General features: G+C 46.4%; 1 protein-coding gene across 5 annotated transcripts in view; it reads right to left on the bottom strand.

Annotated features, from left to right (window-relative positions):
• Nav2 (neuron navigator 2) overlaps positions 1-24,378 on the bottom strand; it is a 364,237-nt gene that overhangs the window by 219,271 nt on the left and 120,588 nt on the right. For all 5 annotated transcript variants that reach the window (XM_029479481.1, XM_029479482.1, XM_029479483.1 and 2 more), the window contains exon 3: positions 18,571-18,623. In XM_029479481.1, coding sequence (XP_029335341.1) covers positions 18,571-18,623 — 53 coding nt within the window. The remainder of the gene's footprint in view (positions 1-18,570; positions 18,624-24,378) is intronic.

Here is a 24,378-nt window from a genome sequence, read left to right as displayed (position 1 = left end):
GGGGGTCGTGGGTAGCTGGCGGGTGTCAGGCAACCCTGCGCTCCCGCTACCCTGGCGCTGATCCGGCCGGGTGAGGCCTGTGGCCCTACTCGGCTGGTTTCTGCTTCCCTAACTAATGCAGTCTCGAGAGGGAAGTCTTATCACCTTTGTTTACTGATGTGGCCCTGAGAGGGATCCATCCCCACATAGCAGATAACTTGTTACTTGCCGATTGAAAGAATGACAGGGAAAGCATGTTAAGACCTAAGGTAGAGGCAGAGGTAGGGAGAGAGGGAAGGCAGGACCTTTCCATCTCTTGTGGAAGCCTTGTCAGCACCACATCCTGCCCCATTGTCAAGGCGACTGCAGCCACACTCTACTCGGCAAGCACGAGAATGGGCTATTCTGTGTTGGGCATCGCTCCACCCACAGCTTCCACATGAGATACAGGTGATGGACTAGAAGAGATGAAAAGGCACAGAAGTAGCTGTCTCCATCTGGATGTTTACAGTCTGAAACTGCTCAACCCCTCCCCTATGTGCTGCACATAATAAACAGCTTGGTACCACGTTGTCAGCGCACGCAGACCCCTGTTGTCCCATACGCATGTGCATTTATGTGTCTGTCTTTTTCGCATTCTCTCACTAGTCAGGGTTCCCAAGGACCCAAGACATGCAACACAAAGTTCATTTCTATGCCTGCTTACAAAAATAAAATAAACGCCGGGTAATGGTGGCACACACCTTTAATCTCAGCACTTGAGAGGAAGAGGCAGGCCTATTTCTGAGTTCGAGGCAAGCCTAGTCTACAGAGTGAGTTCCAGGACAGCCAGGGCTACACAGTGAAACCCTGTCTCGAAAAACCCCCCCCCAAAAAAAAACTAAAATAAATTAAAAGAAGAGTATCAACTCAAACAAACAAACAAACAAACAAACAAAAGTCAAAACAGAAAAACTCATACTATACACTCTAGGCACATGTCCATCTCTCCCTAAGCACTGGTCCCCTGGCCTTTCCTGTACATGCTAAGGGCGCATGCCAGATGCCTGCTTTGCCAGGCTCACTTCTGTTCCCCTCCCACCCCTGTCACTGTGGCCCCAGAGAAGCTCACATAGAGCTTTTATTTCAGAAGAAGACTTCAAAAATGAGGGATCGCGTGCCCATTGTCGATCTTTTCCTAGACAGTGAAATACTGGGAGCATGGGGCCTGACCTTCTGTAGATCACCCAGCTGCTGCTTGCCTGGCTGGTCTGTCAATCCACTTTTTGGAATGGTTAATGGGTACCAAGTCATGGCCAGATGGGAGGGCTGAGTCCTGGTCTTCTACCACAAAGAAGGCTGACAAGAGTAAACAAACACCATTGAATAATCAGAATAGCTAGACGTGAGAACTGGAAAGCTGTCCCTCAAGGAAACATTCACGTTCAAGATGATGGATAGTTTGTAATCAAGACGATCAACGCACCAAACAGAAGGCTGTATCTCAAACATGTACAACTGGCTGTCACAAATGTAAAAAGCAACTTACTAGTTCCTTTTTGTTTTCTTTCTTTCTAAAGATTCTTTAAAAAAAAAAAAAGAAGCTGATTAAGAGTGTGTGTGCATGTATGTATGTGTGTGCACAGAATGTGTTTACACGTGGGTGTCTGTGCCACAGCATACATTTGGAGCTTTGGGAATATTCTGTAGAGTCAGTTCTCTCCTTCCAGCTTTAAGTGTATTCTGGGGGGTCAGACTCAGGTGCTTAGAAAACACCCGTATCTCACCAGCCCTAAGATTTTGAGACAAGGCCTCACTCTGTTGTCCAGATTGGCCTCAAACTCAAAGTAATTTCATTTTCGCCAGCGTTGAAGTATGGGCATAAATCATCATGCCCAGCCAATTTATTAACCTAAAAAAGGGGCCAACGTAAGCTCTACAGCAAGGCCCTGGCCACTGTCATGAGATATCAAAGCCACCTTCGAGCTTCATAGCGTTTGTCTATGGAAGTGGGCTTGAAACTGGAAAGCATGAGAAAGCGGGAACAGGGCTGGGTGTGGCCCATGGCTCCCCGTCTGCCTGCTTCTCTTCTGGCTCCGTTGCCTTGCCCAGCTCTTTCCTGAGACTTGGCAACATTATCTACCATACCATTTACAATATTTATAACTTTAGCTTTCCAAGATGCTGTCAAGAATTCCTTGAATAAAAGAGGGGGTAGAAGACTTTATAGGAGTTTCTCTGATATTTCAGCAAATGGGTACAAAAAAATTCAAGGGGGGGAAAAATTGAAACCAAGCATCTCAGATTCCTCCAGTGACTATCATTTTCCATTGTGTCTCCAACGGCCTAGACTATTTCATTTTCTAGGGTTTTCCAACTTTCCAGATTTCCCCCTAGAAACAAATCAAGCCTGAAAAAGGTGCTAAAGCCAGTCTTCACCCTGGAGAGTCCCAGAGTGGAACCCCAGGACTGAGCTCTGCCCCCTTTCACAGATGGTGGCCTTGTAAGCAGAGGCAGACCACTAGTGACAAGGGCCTTGAACACAGGTCTTCCTTCCTCCTATTCCAATTGCTTCCCTGTTCTCAAATGCTTCTCTGCCTCTGTGACTAAACACTGACCAAGGGCAACTTGGGGAGGAAAGGATTTGTTTAGCTTACAGGTTAACAGTCCATCATGAAGGGATGGATGCTAACGCAGGAGCTCAAAGTGGGAACTGAGGCAGACTGCAAGCTTCATTCGGTGCATGGAGTGATACTCCCTGTGGCTGGCTCAGCTGACTTTTTTATTCACCCCAGGTCCACTTGCTAGGAAATATCACCACCTATGGCGGGCTGGCCCCTCCCTCCATCACTTAGCAGTTAAGGGAAAAAAAAAAAAAAAAAAAAAAAAAGCTTCACCAGGCAGGGCTCACAGGCCAGTGTGGTCTATACAACTTTTCAGTTAAGGTTCCTTCTCTCTAGGTTTGTGTCAAGTTGACAGTTGAAGCTAACTATCGTGCTGGCACTCTGAAAAGTCAAGAACTCACTCCAAGTGAGGAACAGAAGACAAACAGAAAACTGACAAGGGCCAAGGGGCAATCCTGGAGTGCCTCACAGGAGATAGGGAGGGGTCTGTCAAAGGCACAGACTGTCAACTGTTGAGACAAGCAAGTCCCTGGGGATCAAAGACACAGCAGGGGCAGTGGTAGACTGAAGTGCCAATTAAGTCAATGATGGGAATCATTATACAATGTGAATGGCTGCCATAGTGTGGATCTGAAATGTACTAAAGACTTCAGACTCCTGAACCTGATGCTATTGGCAGGAGGACCCCATAGTCAGATGGCCTAGTGGGTGGTCTCCTCATTGGAGGTATGCTCTTAGAGGGCCAGACAGACACTGCTCTTTCCTCTAGATTTCTCACTTTCTGGCAGCCTTGAGAAGAGGAGAGCTTTATTCCGCTGCTACTATATTCCCTGCCATGCTGTGCTGCCTCCGTGCTATAGACACAGAAGCCACAGGATGCATGAGGTGTGCAGTGAGACCTCCAAACTAGGAGCCCAATGAAACCTTGCTCTTTGTAAGCTGACCATCTCAGGAACTGGTTACAGTAATGGAAAAGCTAACTCGGAAAAGCACATTTACACTAAAAAAGTAAGTGTTTGGCAGAAACTTTTGGCTTTACTCAGACAGAAGGAACAAGCACAGGCAGTAATTTTAACTGGAACACCATGACTTCCAGTTCCTCCAAACACGAGGAAGCAAATAGCGGGCACTTGCCGAAGAATCTTGTCTGGGAAGTAACTAGTTAGTCCTCGAAGGTTTCACACGGTCCTTTAGAAACACTAGCTAAACACCCACTCTCTCCTAGGCCCTAGCCTAGACGCAGACAGCACAGTGACAGACAGAACAACATTGTTCATTCCTCAAGGAACAACCAGCCTACTGGGCATGCTCTGGCTTCAAGTAAACAACCAGGCCATAAACTCACCGACACAGTGGTGTTAACAGCCATCTTACATACTTAGAGCCAGTCACAGGCTCATGCCCTTCTTGTACCTTTGCATGTGCCACAGGCCACCTCGATGCCAAACAGAAGGCACATCTACACTTTATATCCCCAAAGCTGCATGTATAGCTGAGGGGTTAGTTTTGAATTATACACCATCGCTGATATGTGTTGCCAATACATAGTCGGGAATTTTGCAAGTCATAGGCAGGGTATCTCCAACCAAGAAATTAGGTTTGACTAGTACATACCACTCAGTCAGAAACTGTGAGAACAAAAATAATCTAAATAGTATTGATAATTGAAATAGTTCTTCACTCTGCTTACTTGAGAGCCAGAATGTCAGAGACATGTGGTGGTCACTGAATGAGGAAAATATACCGGACATGGGTGATCCCACTGCGGGACACCCTTGAAGTTCCCAAGGCTACATGATCCCCAGTGCACCTGTGCGGAAACAGTGACATTATTGGCTTCTCAAAGAATGCTAAGCTCTGTTTCTATTTATAGCTTTGTACAAACATTCAGTTGAAGCAAAAAAACTTCCATTTACTGTTTAAAAAAAGTTTGTTAAACAAACAAAATATGAATATTGACCATTTCCTGTGTTGTCAACCTATTTATCAATGTATTAAGAAGATAACACCTATTCACTCCCCATGTCTAGTCCAAAGACTAGGATAACTGCTGGATGATCGTGAAAACAGTCTTCTTTATACCAACTAAACAGAGTAAATAGTAAAATCTGAAAATCAGAACCAATTCCCTAAAAGTCCTACTCAAAGGAGTCGAATAACAACAGTTACACACAAAAACAGAGATCAAGGGATGGAAAGGTAGCTCAGTTGGTAAAGAGTTTGCTTTGTAAGCATGAAGACCTGAGGTTGATCCCAGAACTGTGTGTGGTTTGCCTTTGAAATCTCAGCACTAGTGAGAGACAAAGGGACCCCTGCGGCTTGCTGGTCAGCCAGCTCTATGGTCCAAAGGAAACTCCAATTCCCCAAACTCCAAAAGTCAGTCCAAATATCCAGAAATGAATTCAACCTGGAATATAGGATAATCTTTGTGGTTAGGTAAAAGCTGGAATTCCTCAGGTTCCCCTCTACCAAAAGGAGTCATTCCTGTTCCCTCAGACAGAGTGGGACATACTGCTACCTGTGATGTCTATTAGACTGTCAAAGCTGATGCTGGCCTCCTCAGTATCACATTTCAAAGTCCACGCTGGTACCCTATCCCTTCGCAAGGCCTCTCTCACCCTAAACTCCCCCAGCTCACAGGCTGTCTGTCCTCCCACAGCTACCCATTCTCCTTCTAACCTTGCTATCCACCCCCCACCCCCCAGTATGTGTTCTCTATTCTCTATCACTGATGTCCTACCATCTCTCACAGAGAGCCCTGGTCATTTCCATGTCCAGTCTGCAGGCCATGTTCAGTTTACTTCTTTTTCTCTTTGCTCTGGACTTTTCCAGATGCCTCTGGCTGTTCTCATATATCTATAATAAAAACCTCCCCCTTCACCATACCATGGAGTGGTCATGTCCTCAGATCATGCACCCGGCTAAACCACTTGGCACGTGTAAGAAAACAAAGTGGAAACTACCAGAGGAACAACACCCAAGATGGTCCTGGCCTCCACATGCATGCATACACATACACACACAGGACATACACAGGTATATACACACATTGCACGTGCACACACAAACACTTGTACATGCACACACACTTTTGTACATGCACACACAGAGACACACACACTTGTACATGCACACACACTTGTACATGTACACACCTGCACACTTGTACATGCACACATACATATACACACACTTGTATATGCACACACATACATACTTGTACACACACACACACACACACACTTGTACAAGCACACACACACTTGTACATGTACACACACTGAAGGGCCCTTTGCTTTCCTTATGCAGTCACTTTCTCAGGGAAGGCTCTCCTCCACATTCTCTCATCATAGACTCCAGTCAAAGGTGAACCCTGATGACCTTGCAGCACAAGTCAAGTTGAGGCTCTTCGGCTCTTGCCTTTAGATTCCTCCAGGAGGAGGTAACACAGAGATGAGGTTTTGGTTGGGCTGTGGGAAACCCTCTCACCTGAGAAATCCACTCAGGAGAAAATGTCAACTCCTCAAGCATGTAGGCAATGGCAACCATCACTCTAAGAGAAATGGGACGGTGGGCAGAGAATTGAAGGATCTGAAATGGTCGGAGTTAGCATCCAGTAATCACAATCAGGTGCTGTTGACTGTCACTTACCAATTCTTTGGGCAAGTAGACAACCCTGCTATTGCCTCCCAGATGGGAGACAGACTCTGAGTATGTGACTCCCTCAACTACAGTTATTAAACAGAAGAGCTCTGGCAATAGCACTTCCCTGTACAAACACAGGGTGCTAACAATCAAACAGCACACGCTTCTCCAAGCTGAGCACTGAGCACACCACTGAGCCATTTTCTCTATGTCTTTAGCAATGTGACAAGACAACCAGGAGGGGCTCCATCCATCCAGACCAAATACAACCTGAACCCTGAAAGGATACTTCAAGGGGAACGTAGCTTCCTTCTAGAAAGTTCTCAAGTTCATTCACAGTATTTTAACCCTTCTGATACAGAAACATTTTAAATCCCTGGAAAAAAATGTATAAGCCTTTGTAATGGTTTAATAAGAAATGTTCCACAGCATGCTAACGCCCTGGAATCCTCGGCTCCCAGCTGCTGTCTAGGGGAGGTTCTGGACCCTTTAGGAGAGGGAGCCTTACTGTAGGAAGTATGTCACTGGGGGTGGACTTTGGGGCTTTAGAGCTTAGCGCCATTTCCTGTTCTCTCTGCTTCTTGTGTGGGGATGAAATGTGATCTCTCTGCCAGGTGAGCCTCCTGCCCTGTTGCCATGGCTTCCCCACCAAGAGGGACTCTTAGCTCTCTGGAACTACAAGGCCAACCAAACCCTCTCTTCCCATAGCTGCTCTAGGTCACACATCTTAGAAAAGCAAAAGAAAAAAAAAAGGAACTAACACAAATCAAAACTCCCAAGCAAGAATCTTTCAAACTCCCACAGGGCCAGGTACAGGATTCCTTAAGACGTTCACAATACTTGTAAGGATATAATACTTTGGGAGAGTCAAAATGTGTGCTGAGGAAAAACAGGCAATAAAGAAATAGAAGGGGCCAGGCACAGGAGGGCCTGGAGAGCCAGCATTGTAGCTCAGTAGCAGAACACTGGCCTAGCCTGGTGCTAGAAAAAAATATTGGTAGGTAGAGCTGGTACTAGTCGCAGGTTCAGGCCATGCCAGAGGGAGTAGCTGCTGCCCAGTTTCTGCCAGCTTTTGCCATAAAGAGCTAACTCATTGTTACCCAACTGATTATCTTTCTGCCAAAGCAGAAAATCAACTTTTATCATTCTCACTTAACTGAGATCATAAGGAGGGTTTTGTTGTTGTTGTTGTGTTGTTTAAAGTTCTGACCCTGCACTTGACACTTGCAGGCCACAGTCCTCCACCACTGCTCAAGTGAGCACAGGGGCTCACAGTCCTGGTATACACACACACACACACACACACACACATGCACGCACACATGCGCAGGCTGCGTACCTTCAAGTGCAAACAGGCATCCCTCACTAAGTTCTGTTACTCGGAGATATAAAAAGAAAATAAAAAAAAAACTTTAAAACCACACACACACACAAAGCTGTCCTTTGATGCTAGGCGAACATAAGAACTCCGTGAGGCCATGTGCGGGGAGGTGGGCCCAAGCACGCGGCCCAGATGGCTTTTATACAAACCACAATCCAAATGGTTATAAATCATCATAGGATTTCTCATTCTGCTCGGGAAGGTCTGAGGCTTGCTGCACACCCACCCCACTCCCGCACCCTCAGTCTGGCGTACACCAAGTGTCTCAGCCTCGCTGAGCACAACCAATTACTGCTCCCAACACCTCAGACTTGGCAGAGGTGTGAGTGGTAACCCCTTTAGACTTCCACTGAGCATTTACCAAGTACCAGGGACAAGACTTCTGTCTGCAAAGCCACTCGTGTCTGGGGTACAGTGCGGTAGGTGCGGGGTGGGGGTAGGGGCTGAAAGAGATGAAAACCTTTTGTTTATTATTTCAAAGCCTTGTTACTGTCATATAGCACAGGGGCCAGCTGGATGGATCAGCAGGTAAAGGTGACATACTGCCAACCCTGGAACCCTGACCTGAGTTCGATCCCTGGAATCTACACAGTGAAAGGAAAGAACTACTTTCTGAAAGTTTGTCCTCTGAATCCACACATGCATCATGGTACACACACACCACAACTAGAAATAAGTAAACATGAAAAAATAAGAAAAACAAATAGCATGTAAAATATGATGAGCTTCTTGCAAAATTTACTTAAATGTCATGCGAATTACAAGACAAACATGCATTAGGGCCCTAGACTATATCTACAGAGCAAATGAAAGGTCCCAGAGACTAAGGGGCTAGAACTGGTAGGAAATTCACTTCCATGAGAACACAGCACAGACAGGCACAATTCAGACCCCATCAGCTTAGAATATATAATGTTGTTAAAGACTGATCAAATATGTCCTAAAAGAGTACCAAAATAGGTGCTATGCTAAACTTCAGCTGATGTTTTTGAAATACTCTCAACTTAAAACATTTTGAGGCCGGGCGTGGTGGCGCACGCCTTTAATCCCAGCACTCGGGAGGCAGAGGCAGGTGGATTTCTGAGTTCGAGACCAGCCTGGTCTACAAAGTGAGTTCCAGGACAGCCAGGGCTATACAGAGAAACCCTGTCTCGAAAAACCAAAAAAAAAAAAAAAATTTTTTTTTTTGAATTCCCCAATGAATAGATACTGTACTTCAAAACATATTTGAACAGGTGCATCCCAGAGAATTTTCTTTTTCTTAAAATACTCTTTGAGACAGTCTTGTCATCCAGTCTGGCTTTGGACTCATGGTAATCCTCCTGCCTCAACCTCCTGAGGTCCTGGGAGTACATATATATGCCACTATGCCCAGCTGAGGCTTTTCTCTTGACTCTAAGACAATGTCGAGCAAGTGGGCTGTGAGATTGGCAGCTTGCGTATCTCCTGGGAGTTTGTAAAGGTGCTCAAACTCTCCCACTCCTCCCAGACCCTGGGGTTAAAAGCTGCAGGGTCAGGCCTAGAATACTCTATTCAGCATGTACATTTATGTTTGGGAAACCTTGCTTGAGAGGCTTGGCCAAACCCAAATAGCCTGCTACTTTGATGTCTTTTTATATACCTTCATAACGGTGATGTGAGCCAGTAGTGGTGGTATACATGACCTGTGGGTTTCAGACCAGCCTGGCTACAGGATGAGAACTTGTCTCAAAAAACAAAACAAAACAAAACAAAACAAAAAAAGCACTACGTAAAAACTGTAAAACTGTTAGAGAAGACAGAGAATGGGAGAATTCTTGGCCTAGAATGACTAGAAAAATCTTCAAGTACTCAAAAGTATCACAGTTACTAAACTCCAGCCTTGCCTCTGCCTCTGAGGTGCCCCTCTCCAAATGATCAGATAACTCTAATGGTTTAATTCTTCCCTCTGAGAAACATGAGCTAAACATGGTTAACCTGGCTAGCCCAATGCCAGGACCTAGGCGGAGAGAAGAAAAACAGGCTACTTGCACAACAGAGCTTTGGCGTTGTTTAATAGCACATAAAATATGATCAATCTCTCATAAAAATGGCTTACACAGCATTGTCAATTACAAGACAAACATACATGAGTCTGGGAGCATAACCCATGGCTGGGTTTACATTTGCAGAAGAACTGTATCTGTCAGCATCAACTCTGGGGTTCAGAAGGAATGACAACGGCCTTTCATGGTTGCTCGAGAGTCTGGGGTGCATGTGATGCGGGGTTTAGGAGGAAGAGAATGTACCAGAAATGGACTGTGGCTGCCCTGTAGACCTCCTACCTGCACCTGCTTGGAGTGTGCAGGCATGGAGACCTCCTTCCTCGTGCATGCAAACCATGGAGGCACCTCCCAGGAAAGTCAGCCCTGCAGGAAAGAAACTGGCTAGCTGTGGCCAGTGCTATTAAATAATGCCAAAGACTTGGGCAGAATTTCCCTTCTGATCTCGTAAGCCATGAATCTTCGAGTGTGTTAGCTCCCTGGTGCCCCTATGAGCAATTGCCACAAGCTTAACAGCTCTGAACAACCATGAGTGTACATGGGTCAGAAGTCCTACCTTGGCCTCAGAAAACTAAATTCCCACTGCTTCAGAGCCGTGTCCACTTGAGCAGCAGCTACAGCAGGACCTGTTTCCCTAGAATCCTTGAATTCCAGGGCTCCTGGCCCCTTCCTCTGACTCCAAACTAGCAGTATAGTAGTACCCATCATGCTCTGTTATTTTCTGCCCCTTAAAGGATTCTTGTGTCCATCCCAGGCCTGCCCAGATAACCATCACAGGTTACAATCCTTAGCTTGCAAAACAACACGTGCACGGTCATAGAGATCACAATGCTACATATTTGTGGGTTCCTCACTCAACCTCACTTCACTGGGCACCTACTTTCTGACCATGAGGAAACTCCTTGTTGCACAGATCAACAGTCATGGGTGGCATGCAGTGAGAATGCCCACCAGATGTACACTTGATTTGAGTCCCTTCCGCTGACTCCTCTCTCCCTCCTCATTGTCTGCCTAGGGGCAGCTTCCATTATCCCTTTTATAAGAGAGAAGCTGCCCCAGAGAGAACTGGGCTCTGCCCTGGCCACACGTCCCATTCCAGCCCATGCTTGTCTTTCTTCACCCTGACTCTTTCCCACCCTGAGCTGCTGCTTATGCCTCTCTGTAAGGGATTGCAGGACACCCTTCAGTGTCGCAGTCAGTTCTTCTCCCTAGATCACTGTCCATATACAGTGACTGATAATGATAAAGGGATTTACTAGGGCCTGGTTTCTGGCAGAAGAGCCTCAGGGTGCCACTCAGACAAGAGCTGGGCAGCCTCAGACAAGTTACTCAGCTGCTGCCTGCCTTAGTTTCCTTCATTATAAAGTGAAACTAATCATGTCTGCCTCCATAGGATATACAAAGACCAAGTCAGTTAATACAGAGTGTCTACAATAGTATCCAGCACACAGTGGGTACAAGTTGGGTTTCTTGTATAGTACTGTATGAAAGCAGTTGAAGAATAATAGGAACAACAGCTCTGAGGAGGGAGAGAGGCAGGAAGGGAGGGAGGGAGAGAGGGAGGGAGGGAGGGTGATGTTCTATCATGACCCTCAGCCCTGCAGAGTCCAGCATCCAGATTATTCATTAAACTTAGTGGAATGAACAAAATACACATCCTTATCCCGAGGGCTGTCAGGAGACTAAAATGAACCACAGCATCTAAAGCACTCGGAAGGTGGCTCGTCCCAGAACAGTGGCTTGTCATCCTTGTCATCTCAGTATTACTCTCTCTCATAACATCCAATGGGGATGCCTCAGCACGCTTACTTAAAACATCAACAAAAAGAACAGACCAAAACAGAGATGGGCCCTGACAAGGGGCATTTCCTACTCAGGTCTTCTAGGTCAACCCAGGGAGAATTAAGTCAAGGAAAGTTTCCTAACACTGCTAAATTTCCCTGAACTCTCATAAACCGCAGCAGTGTATATCGAGGAGTAAGACCTGGACTCACCCATCCTTCCTCATACACCCTGAGGTGTCCGGTAGCTCCACTACTGGGGACAGTAAAAGGATCCTGAAGGGCCTTCTAGCTATTCTTGAGAGAGCTACTAGTAGTTTCAACAGACCTGAGTTCAATTCCCAGCACCCAAGTCAGGTAGCTCACCTGTAACTCTAACTCTAGGGAATTTGATACTTCTGGACTCCTTGGGCACCTGCAGTCATTCATCCACAGACACATACACACATAAATAAAAAAGAACCTTAATAAAAATAAAATAAAATAAACCAGAGACTTAAGGAAGAGAAGCAGAAATGCAAGCCACTATCACCCTTAAACATGACAGTCAAACCCAACCAGGATTGCGGAACTGGGTAGGAAGCCATGGGTGCTTGCTGCTTGCTGCTCTTGGTCCTGGCTTCCTATTTTGCTATAAACTCCAAGTGGCCTCTGAGCTTTCCCTCATTCCTTCTTGGTTCTGTAACATTTGTGTGGCCTTAGGGCCATGTAAAAATAGACCCAGAAGCCTTGTGCAGAGGTAACTCAGCTGCCCAAGGATCTCAGACACTCCTAAGGCATGCGGCTGACTTGCTGGCAGCTGCTGTTAGGGTTCCCGGTCACCGTGCCTAGAAATTTGATCTGGTTACAGATGTCCCTCTTCTGGCCCAGGAGGCTCTGTAGAGAATGAGGCTGAGAGACCTGGCGCCCAGAGGCATCTCAACTAGGGGCCACCTGCCCACGGCAGCCTATGAGTTCTCAGCGACAGGTTACCTCAGGCCTTTCCCAGAGACATTCAGACCCCTCCCTTCCTGCTAACTCCTAGCTAAGCCCAATAATGCTCCTGTCTCCAAGGTCAATAAACATGGAGAACAAGGACTGGTGAGAAGGAAGACACTATTTTTTTATTGGGTTTCTTTTCTGCCATATCAGACCCCCAACTCTTCCTCCTCCTAGGGGAATATAACCTGTGCCTAAATCCTGTTTTCATATGCAAATATAGATTTAGAAAAATCATTCCTCTGTCTTAGAGCGGTTGGTGATCCCTAATATTGTCAGGTCAATGGGAATTAGCGTCACCAAGGAAACAAGGGCATCACTGTGTAGAAGCTTCTACATTGGTTTAAATGATGTAAGACTCATCCTGATGTGGGTGGAACCATGACATGAATTGGGGCCCCAGACTAAATAAAAAGGAGGTAGTGAGTTGAGTACCAGCATTTACCTCTCTCTGCTTCCGGAATTTAGGAACATGGCAGCTGCCTTGAGCTCCTGCCTCTATACCTTCCCCACCATGATGGCCCGGACGTTCCAACTGTGATTCAGATTAGTTCCCCTTCCTTGTTGCTTCTCTCAGGTATTTGTCATCAAACCAAGAAAAGCAACTAACACAGCACTGTTGAGAACTGCACTCAACTAAGTGAGCTCAAAGCACGCGGTACCAGGGAGGGAAATCTGATGGTTGACCCACGAGGTCTTTTTCTCTCTCACATTTCCAGAGAAGGAAGTAAAAAGCTGACATTAAGTAGATTATCAGGGCCACCCTGTTAAGAAGGGACTGGTCCAGGAGTGACTGATGACAAGGCCGGGCACTCTGCTGGATGTGTTTCTGTGACAACTTGTCTACGTTGACTGTCATCAGTAGATCTAACCATACTGAGTGGTGACCATGACCAGCACACTGATCATCCTGTGTGTGCTGCAAAGCAATGCTTGGAAGTAGGTATGGTTCCGATCCAGGAGGTAACAGGACACAGTCCTCAGAGCTTCAGCAACATACCCTGGGACACGGCTGGTGACCTCAAGATGCATATGCATTGCAACCTCAGGGCTCAAAAGGAAAAGGAAGCCCTGATCCAGTCACAGAGGAGAGGAGAGCCGGAGCGGACACTCACTGCCTTGGCCTGTGCTGCCTTCCTCTTTTAGCTCTGTCACTGTGTCTCCCCAGGTGCTGGCCATGGGAAAGGTTGGCCAGGGTAAGCCTGCCCTAAGCTGCCCACTCCTCTTGGAGCAGCAACTTTAGCTCTTACCACTTGTGAACAGGGGGTCTACACATAACACCGTGGTGGTGGGGTTCTTCCCTTGGAAGTGTGCAAAGTCCTGCTATCCCCTCATCTGTACTGAAGTGCAGACTCCGACTTGGGGACCTAGATATTAGCATTTTCTACAGGGCAGGGTCTGGAGCAAGAGCACGCTCTGAGAAGGAAGAGGGATGTTGGGCTAGCCCGAGGTTTCTGGAGCTCTAAAGGACACTGGGCCAACCTCTGAGAGCAACAATCTGCTAACCTGTATGCAACATTCTGGGTCTGGGTCATTACCACTTGAGGAAGAGAGAACTGGCAGTTTTCCTCTAATTTCCCAAGTGTTCTTCATCCTTAAAGACATGAACCACTAAATGATGGCATCAGCATCAGTGTCATCACCATGGAAACCATCAAGGAGGTAAGGGGAAGGAGGGAACAAGCTTCCTGTAGGCTGCAAAGAGTGAACTAAGGGTGTCTACCCAACACTCTAACAGCACCTGCAGAAAACACTGTCCACCTTAGTGTATTTGCCATCTTAATTATTATCAACTATTGTAGTGAGAATTCTGGTTTCTTAAAAAAAAACAGAGAAATATCATGGGAATATGTTTTTGTTTTAATCCCAGGCATGGGATATGGGGCTGCTTCAGATTGTCCACAGCAGGAGACTATGATTTGCCTCATGCTCTAGCAGGGATGTGGGTTTGCCAGCTGCGAGTGTATGATGGTTGGAATGCTGGGAATTTTCAGAGGCTATATAAATGCTAGAGCCATATAGAAGGGGATGGTGGGCTGGTTGGTGGTTGGATGCTGTTGGTTTCGGTTTGTCAAGTCATCATCATCAAAGAGACAAAAAGAAGAAATTAGATATTCTGATGGAAATGATCAAACTTGCTCCAAGGAATTTGACACCCTAATCAGCAGGAAGTAGTCTAATGATATGGTTGCCCCCTTCCCCCTCTATCCTTTTTTCTCTTCTCCCTAGCGTTATGGTGTTGAAAGGGTGGAGAAAAGTGGAAGAAAGAACCTACAAAATAGCCAAAAATCAAGTTACAAACTATCACAATTTTCATTGCCTAATTAGTTCACATACACACACACGCATGCACACATAAAATTTATGTGAGTTATTATCATTCCCACTTCATAGAACAGGAAACTCAAGGCTTCAAAGATTAAAAAATTAGTTCCAGGCCTCAGAACTGAAGAAAGACGTTGAACCTCCTGGCTTGCAACCCAGGCAGCCCTCAGTCTAGATATTCCAGGGGAAAAGAAAAAGATTCCCAGAGACCCACAGAGTGGCCAGTAGGCCACTGAAGTGGAGGCCAGGTTGAAGGGAATAGCAGGTGTAAGTCCCCTCTCTAAAAAGGCCCAGCTCTATGCCTCCTCTAAAGGACGACAGAAAGCCAAGTTGCTTAAAATAGTGATTAAAAGAGAGAACCACTGCCTGCCACTGGCTCATCCAAGGCTCCACAGGGAACAAACCCCCTGAGGTCTCATGGGGCATTGAGTTCTAGGCGAGGAGTGACCCAGTGGCCGCTCAGCACCCTGCTGGCCGAGCTCCAAGAAATGTTTTCCCTTCCAAAGTAACACTTAATTCTGCTGAACAAATCCTTTGAAAACCAAAGAGAATGCCCTCTTGGTTGCCATGGCAACATCACACAGACAAAACATTTCTACCAGCTTTGACGCACACACAAACTTACTAAAGGGTCAATAGGATATGTTTGGTCCGAGGGCAGGGGCTGGGGGTGGGGTGGAGAATATTTCTAGAGCTCTATGTTCAAGAATTTGGCTCTAAACAATTCAAAGTTAGACTGAAATAAGTTAACAAACTTCATAAGAACAAGCTGAAGTCAGGCTTGCTCTGGACACATCAAGCCCTCATTCTATCAACACTGTCAAGTTTGTTTTTGGAAGGGTTATGGATGCTGGAAAATGAGGGTGGAGTCTTGGGGATAGTACTGAACAACCTGCCCCTTAGACTTCTACCTGCAAAGGGCAGTGCCACACCAACCACGGCCAATCTGAAGGACCGAATATCCCAGCACAGAAGGGCTTAAAACCAAATACCATCCAGGTACATGTTAACGCTGACATGAGAAATCAACAATATCTTCCAGCTGTTCCTAGACACCCCCATGACTGAACTGCCATCAAAGCTGACAGCCTTGGATCTTTTCCTTCAGAAAGCTTTACTCTGAGACTGATCCCAGAAGCAGCAATCTAGGGGGTAGAAAAAGCAGGAGACTTATCCCAGGTCTGAACTGTCCTCCATGCCTATGAGTTCTGCCATACCCTGGGCTCTTCCAAGCCATGCCTTTCACCACAGGAACAGCAGGACAAGGGCAGACACTTGAGGCCTCAGATATGACCTTCCTGGGGGAAGGGTGGGCTCTCGAGTCCTAGCGTCCTGTCCTCTGGTCTCTTGCCCACACACCTGACTGTCCTGTGAGGAGAGACCACTTCTTGCTGCTTGCTACTTACCTGCCGTAGCTCACCAGGAGACACTTTGTGACTTTGCTGACTGACAGGCCATTAGGATGCAATGTCATGTCTCTTGTGCCCCATGGCACTACCCCTGGAATTCCAGCCTAGTTGCAGTGTCTGTTCTTACTAAGAAAGAGAGTGGGACTTTGGGCTCTGGTGTGGTTAGACAAGAAGCTAGCTGCGGGCAGGTCACTGGAAACAGAGGCAATGGTGCCCTGCCTTCCAGGCTCGTGCCTCCTGCGAAGCTCACTGACCAGTTGATGAATCAGCCCCCTGCTTGGAACACTTGCTTCTCTTCAGCTGCATCATAGAGGCTCCTGGTGGATATTCTTCTTCCATATTTTGGGAGAATCACTCACCCTCCCTGTAGAATATCTTTTGCAAGGTCTCACCTCACTGTGTGTCATCTTCCCTTTACCAAAACTGCTGGTGTCAGTGATGACAGCAGCAAAGGGTCATCACTGATCACCCTAACTAGAGCCCAACAGGGAGATTAACTTATTAGGAAGCTAGAGATGCTGGCTGGCACACTCTCGAATAGTACTCTGGCAGGAGTATAGACACTTTCGCTCTGTGAATGTTTCCATGCACATACATGCATGCACATGTGTATTGGCACTCATATTCAGTCAGTCAAAGCAACACCTCACTTTCCATATGAGCTGGTGGAACTGGCACGTGCACTTGTCACTATCTTAAGGTACTGTAAAGGACAATATGTGGCGAACACATCGCCACCCTCTCCTCATCTCCAACAGAATTGAATGGCTATTGTAGACATTCCTCATCTCCCTGGGCTCACATTATGTTTGCTGAACCCTTCTCTGCTAGCTTTGCCATAAAGCTGTCTGCCTCCCCACCCCAGACTGGGACCAATTATCACAGGCAATTATAGGATTTTATACTGCTGTTCTAAAAAAGAAAAACAGAAAAAAATCCACACTGCCCTCCTCCTCAGTACTAACATAGCTGAGCTGTGGGGAAGCCACAGGATTGCTTTGCTCTTGTGATAGTATTTATAACAAACACATTTGAGGATAAAAATAAATTTGCCCAGAAGAGTCTGAGATGATAGCATTTCACAAGCTTGAGAGTAGACGTTAATGACAACAAGCAGCATCGTCAACACACAGTGCAGGACATATATTTGGACCAAATAAAATAAATGGCTGCCTACCTTCAAATGTTAGCTCTATGTGCATGACACCAGGCTAGGAGAAATGAATTTACATCTGTCCTAGAGAGAAGGAAGGGACGCCTCTCTTTCACACGAAGATTGCCTCATGTATGTAAAATGCTCACACTGAAATTAAGTCTCCTATTGTCCAAACTTTTTCAATTATTAATACACTAGACAGCTGCAGAAGCACTAGTAAAAATAGCAGCCAACCCTTCCCAAGAGTCAGAGCTGTTCTCAGAGTCCTGGCTGGGGATTTGCCTACATAAGGAATGGTCGGTCTATGGAGCAAAAAGCCTCTAGGGGGCTCACCAAAGAGAAGGAACTTGTTTCAGGATGTAAAGTGGAAAATGAGACTTTGAGACACACACACACACACACACACACACACACACACACGCATACTTCTTTATAATAACAATAGGTTCTGTGCATTTTAAAAAGTTGTCTACAAAGGTCACCTCTGTCCAACTCTTCAGGATACAAACAAGTCAGAACATTAATTAAAGAGGTTAAGAACTGCCAGACACTCTGGAATCTGTAGAATCTGTCAAATGGTGGGGAGTCGGGTGGGGAAGGAAAAATACTTTGTTCTCTTCTTTAGATTTCTGAAGCAAATCCATATCCAGATATGACTCTGACAGCAAGGTACTCTCTGAGTGAAACACTAAGAGTTCACACAACACCAGCCCCCATTCTCCCAACACTGATATTAATATGAACTCAAGGACTTGGCAACATGAGGAAAGAAAAGACTTAAAGATTAATTTTGTATTGTAAAAGCTTAAATACATCACACTCGCCAGGACATCACTCGTCATGGTTGCTGAGCAGAGTTCAGAAGAAGCCACTGTCCATTTTCCACTTAATACCACAGTGCCAATTTCATGTCCCTCTCCCCTTTACAGACCAGGGCACATGTCTCACCCTGATCAGCCAGATCCCATCATCCCACCTGAGCCTCTGCACCCTACACAGGCATTGAGCCATAGAGGGTCCCATTCTATATGACTTCTTTTAATATAAAGAATATTTTGTTTTTGTATCCTGGCTATACAGACATCACAAGTATTTTTTTTTTCACAAACATTTCTTAGTGAATGCCAACAAATATGTCAGAAGCAGAAAGCACAGCTACTTGGGGATGGATGTTGGGGAATTAGCCCCATGGAGCAGCTTCTGGTGTGAATGTTTTTCAAGCTGCTCAGTCAGGTCTTTCAGAGACCATGGCCTGCTAACCTTACACAAATACTACCCACAGACCCACTTACCATTTGCGATCTGTTCTTTGGACAGCCATTGATGTCTTCAATCTTGTCATTTGCTGTAAAAGGAGACACAAGTTAGCAAAACAAATAGCAGACACGAGTCCAGCCAAGTCCGAAGTCTCACACTGGTGTCCGTCTGAACAAGGCTGTGTGTGAAATGCTGAGCTGCATCTAGCAAGCTTTGGGACTTACTCATCGAGCTGCCATCCTCCAGGGACAGCTGGGGTAAGGTCATCATCACTTCAAGCAGAGACAACTGCAGTGACAATCATCTTGCCTTGACAGGGAATGGTAGCAATGTCTGACCTGGAGGACAGTGAGCTGCGGTTGCACGGCGAGCTACAGACACAAGTTTAACTGCAGCTTCTCCACAAAGGTGGGGTGCTTCTGAGAGGATTGGCCCACTTCTGACTCAGCAGGTGGGGACAGAAGCCAATGAAAGCTGATCAAAGCAGCTGTAGCCAGAAGTACTAGTATTGCCCTTGGGTGCTCTGACTTCATGCAGTGGAGGCAAATATGGAGATGGAGAGTCAAACCCCAAAACACCTTAACCAAGACCAGATAGCAAATCCAAATAGATCAGGGTACACACATGCTTGAAGTGGCACCTTGCTATGAGAAAAGTAAAAGAAAGGGGGGTGCATTGAATGAACAAGAATCACATACTAATGAGGAGGTAAGATCCAGCTTCCTATGGTGAATGCAATTTACCATACAGAAGCAGGAATTGCTAGGAAAATACAACCAGGGATATTTGTGGAGAGGGGACCAGTGGAAGCAGCAGCAGAAAGCTATGAACACTGCCTGTCTGCATCAGCTCTAGAGTTCCTCAGCTGTTACTCAGCCTCTCCAGGCCACAGATTCCTCCTCTATAAAGGAAGCTGACATCACCTTCAAGAAGAGCAATGAAACTGTGATGCCAAGGATACTGGTAAAATGTCACAGTGCCTGGTACACAGTAGGTGCTTTGCGTATCATTTGTTATGATAGGACTCCCTGAGGGATAGGCTCAGACACTCAGCTAGAGCTCCATATTAAAGAATAAGCCCCTATTCTCATTCCCTAAGCCCCCTATGTTACTGGAGGGGAAATGTACACTGGGGTCTCTGCCCTCCAGCACTTTGTGCTGGCCTGACCTGATCCTTCTGATGTCACATGCAACATCCCCAACCCAGGCTTTGAGAGCCTGGCAGACATGCCGAGGCTACATCTCACATTGTCCCAGAGCTCAAAACTGTCTGCAAAATCTAATTCCTCCCCTACTCCCTCAGATTTTTCATCAGACTATTATGACTATACTGGCTATAACTTGCACAGAGACGAAAGACACTAAAAGACCATCTAAGAAGGATAATGGCACCAGAGAGTACCCAGGCCTTTGAGGACTTCAGAATGCTAGTCCTCCATCAGCTCAGATTACACTCGTGTTTTCTCTTGGATTCTATCTTGAGAGAGACTCTCAGAGATGGAAAGTAAGCTAGAGGCTCCGAGCCAGCGTGGTTAACAGAGATTTGCTTGATTTGTGCATGCCAACATGATTAGCTGTGCAGGGTGGTGACCCACCAGGGAACTCTCCATCTTCAGAGATGAAGTTGAGGATTTTCAACCCTGCTTAATGTCAGGACACAGAGAAAGGGTTTTTTGAAAGCCTCAAGACCAAATGAGTACCAAGAATAGGAGATTAACGCTGCCCAGTTGGCTAGGGATGTAAGTTAGTGGTAGAGGACTTGCCTAGCATGTACAAGGCCCTGGGTTCAATCACTAGTGGGAGAAGGGAGAGAGGGAAGGACAGTTCAATGAGCGGAATGACATTTGTTCTTTAGTTCACAAGAAAATACAAGTATCCAGAACAGATTGCTGTCATATAAACCCCATAAAAACAGAGATTCCCACCTGCCTCATTTCCTACCATGACCCCAGAGCTAGGGCCGTGCCTCGCATAGTAATCATTCAATAAATATTTGTCAAATGGAATGAAGAAACGAGTATTCAGAACATCTCAAGGAAACCAGGCTTTGCTGCCGATCTTGAGGCAGCTGTCCTTTTGCTAGTAAATACAGATGGACACACTGATGACAGGAAAATAACCGAATTCCCTCAACAGATGGCAGTCCTTCACCCATGGGAAGTTATGGCGAGCTCACAGGCTGACCGTGGACTCTCATATGTTAGAGTCCTTGTGTGGTCCTAGCGAGTCAGCAGCAAAGGTATCTACACAGCATGTTTGCAGCAGCCTGAGTTGTGACTCACTGTCTGGATAGATGCACCTGATCCGTGTCCACGGCACTGGGCTCTGATCAGGGCCCATGTTGCTGGCTCCTCATCACAGAGCAGAATGGGGAGCTGGAATGCTTGGCGAGTGTGAAGGATCCTGTTAGGTGGAAATGAAAGCCTCTGGTCTAATGACTCCTCTAATTCTCGCTGGCAGTCTGTCACATAAATGCACTCACGGCATCTGTGATTTCCAACATCACAGCTCCTATGACCTAATACTGCCACTCAGAACAGTGAAAGTAAACCCACAGGATGTAGCCTACTTAGCAGCACTCAGAAAGTCCACACAGAGATGCAAGTCAGACGGCTTAATCCAAACTCAAATTCTTAAAAGAGCAAGGTTAAGTCTTGGGCCATCTAGTTTCTATTTTTATATAATTTAAGTACTTCTTTATTTAAATCCCCAAATCTTTCTATGGTTGTCATAAATACTTAGCAGTGGTTCTGTTGGGCCTTTAGAGCCAAACACATTAACTTAGAGTAGGGGGTCTCTGGTTAGAACCACAAGCCAGATAATCAAAGAAGCATGCATTTGTCTGCCGAGTGCGTGGCCACGATTAGACTAGCACCTCTAAGACGCTATGGTAAAGTATCTATCCTAGGGTGTTCAAGATATTCTTAATCCCACTTATGTAGTAACTTATCAGCACACAAGGTGACAAGTCAGTTATTGGAAGGTACCTTTAGTAATGACAGTGACATCAAACTCTGTGCCTTTCTATACCCCTTCAAAGCACACAGTACATTTTAACAGCTTGTGAACTTACGTCCTTAACATCCCTGGCTATTGACAGTCCAGGCAATATGGAAGGAGTCACATGGCTTGCACAGAGCCACAAAGCAGTGAGTCATTGACAGAAGGGGTATTTTCCTTTACACTGTCTTGAACTTCCAGGATAGAGGGAGCAGAGAAAACCCAGAGTGAGCAGTCTAGAGGAGACAGTCATGTCAAGGACTCCAATGCTGGGGGTGGGGTGGGGGTGGGGAGTACAGGGGAGGGAGGAGAAGAGGGGAGGAGAGAGGAGAGGAGGGGAAGGAAGTTACTCCTCCTGTGGGGGAGTAGCAAAGCCCTACCCAAGTGAGGGTCAAGAGGGATAGGAAAGCTTTCCTTGCATGTCCTAGTATGAGTGTCTATGAATGACTGGTTAGTGTGACTCTCTGGGATATTTACAGCCTGAGACGGCTCACAGACAAAGACTATCTATCTAACTCCTCCTGTTGCACTGTATCCAATAAACAGGCTGAGGTTTGGGGTTAGCAGTGGGAGTAGGTGTCCCCCATCAGAGTGTAAACCCCAACCAGGCTGCTTCCCTCTGCACAGCGGTCCTTTGTCCTTCCTTCATCCCTTCACACTCTTACTCAGGGTTCCAGGACAGAAGCCACTTGGGACAAGGTCCTGGGACATGGGGCATCCAAGACAGGGGTGAGAAAATGAGAGCCTTTGAGCTCTTCCTGTTTCTAGGGGAAGGTTCCCACATCACTCCCTCTCTAACTCTTCATCCCTGTCTTTCCCCTACTCTTTTGTTTTCTCTCCTCCTCTTCTCTCACCTCTGCTCTTTCTGGTGTCACCTCAGAGGAAACAGAGCACACACCTTTTCCTTTCGACTCTCACAGATCTCCTGGCCATTTCCAGTGCTTGGCCTTGGCATGTGATGGACAGACAGCATGGGACTCAAGATGTTCATACCAGCAAGGGTCTAAACACAGAAACCAAGCCCTTTGACATCAAAGCATCAACAGCAGCACTTTGTGCCTACTGTCTAGAAGGCAACCTGCCTGGGGAAGCAGGGGTCATAAACAGCCCAGTGTTCAGACCTGGGTGTGGAGGGGGGTGCCTGGGGCAGACTGAGTAACATGGGGAGAAAGTCATTCCCGGTCTGGAAACAAGCTGGTTCTTAGGCTGATACTCATCATGCCCTATGCTGTACCCAGGGTTCCTGCCCTATGCTGCCCTATTGACCCTGCATCTCTACCCTCAGCTTTTCCTCATGGGCTCCTCTGTAGACCAAGCTGACCTGGAACTCAGAAATCTGCCTGCTTCTGCTTCCTGGATGCTGGAATTAAAGGCCTGCACCCCCCCACACACACACCTGCCGCTCCTGACACTCCTGTCTGCTTCTTGCCATCCCTCCTCCCATCTAAGTTGCTGTCCATTTACTCTCTCCCTCCTCCTGGCCTCATAGTCTCTACATAGGAACACAACACAGACACAGACACAGACACAGACACAGACACACACACACACACACACACACACACACACTTAATGACTCTTACTTTACGTTATTATTTTTGACAGAGTCTTGCTACATTGTTTAGGTCATCTTGAGCTTCTGGGCTAGCCTACCAAGTAGCTGGAACTCCACAAGAGTCCTCACACACCTGGCTTGAATCACATCAGAGTAAGCAATGCAGATCACATCCTGCGCCCCTTGTACTTCGATATGGATTTTCTAAAGGACACGGATATCATCTTCCATGGTATAATTATAAAACACAGAAAATTTAGTGTTGATACAATGCCAGTACTCCAATTTTGTCAACTAACTCAAAAATGTCTGAGAGAGCATTTCTGCCCACTCAGAGGCTGCAGGCAGAGACCACACAGCCCATTTCTTTCCGTGCCTCCTCAGCCTCTTCCATCCTGGCATCGTTTCCCCCTTTGTCTTTCAAGGCGCTGATGCTTTTGGGAAACACAGGCCAGTTTTGTTTCAATTAATTTTTTTTTAACAGAATGCTTCACAGTTTCGGTTTGTCTGTGATTTCTTGTGATTAGTTTCATGCGCTCCATCCCAAACTGAAACATAACTGAAGTAAGGTCATGTTCTTCCCAGCCAACCATCTCAGAAGGCCAGGGCTCCCATCTCCCCCTTACTGGGACTGGGATTTCGATCATGTGGTCATGATATGGGCTGGTAACCTCCCTACCCCCATAGCCACTAGGGTTCATCTTGCATACATCCTGTTTGCATGCTCCATACAAGATAAAACCTAGGTGCTATGGATCAGAGAGATTCTAGCCCTGCCCTCCCCAAGCCTTATCTAGATCCGGTTCTCAGTGTGGACCCCACCAAGAAGATGCAGCCATGGTTAGCAGCAACAGCAGCAGCTTTCCTCTGTTTAGCCCAGCTCCCTCTTCACCACTGTGTTTATTTGTAAATTTTCTACTTATTACCAGTATAGTCCATATTTTATTCCATTGTTATAATCTGCTGGTACCATCGTTTCATTCCAACACCCTTAGATTTCATCACTGTTCTATGCAGCCCTGGCAGCCAGAACTGGTCCTTAAGAAACACTAAGGAAAGACTCTGCTGCATGAAAGAAGGACCACATGGAATCATGGATCCCTGAGATCACTGAATCCACAGACAGAAATTTAGTTCCCAGTGTGGTTATATAGGGCCAATGTGGGATGACTTGGCCACAAGGACAAAGCCTTCATGAATGGGTTAGAGAGATCCTTACTCATGGTTGTCACCCCTTCTCCCACACCACTCTTGCAGGGTCCTCTCAGCTTTTCCTGAACCTCACTAC

Source organism: Mus caroli, chromosome 7 (genome assembly GCF_900094665.2).
Source record: "Mus caroli chromosome 7, CAROLI_EIJ_v1.1, whole genome shotgun sequence".
NCBI lineage: Eukaryota > Metazoa > Chordata > Mammalia > Rodentia > Muridae > Mus > Mus caroli.
The sequence above is the reverse complement of the archived record's forward strand: the minus strand, read 5'-3'. Positions and strand labels throughout refer to the sequence as shown.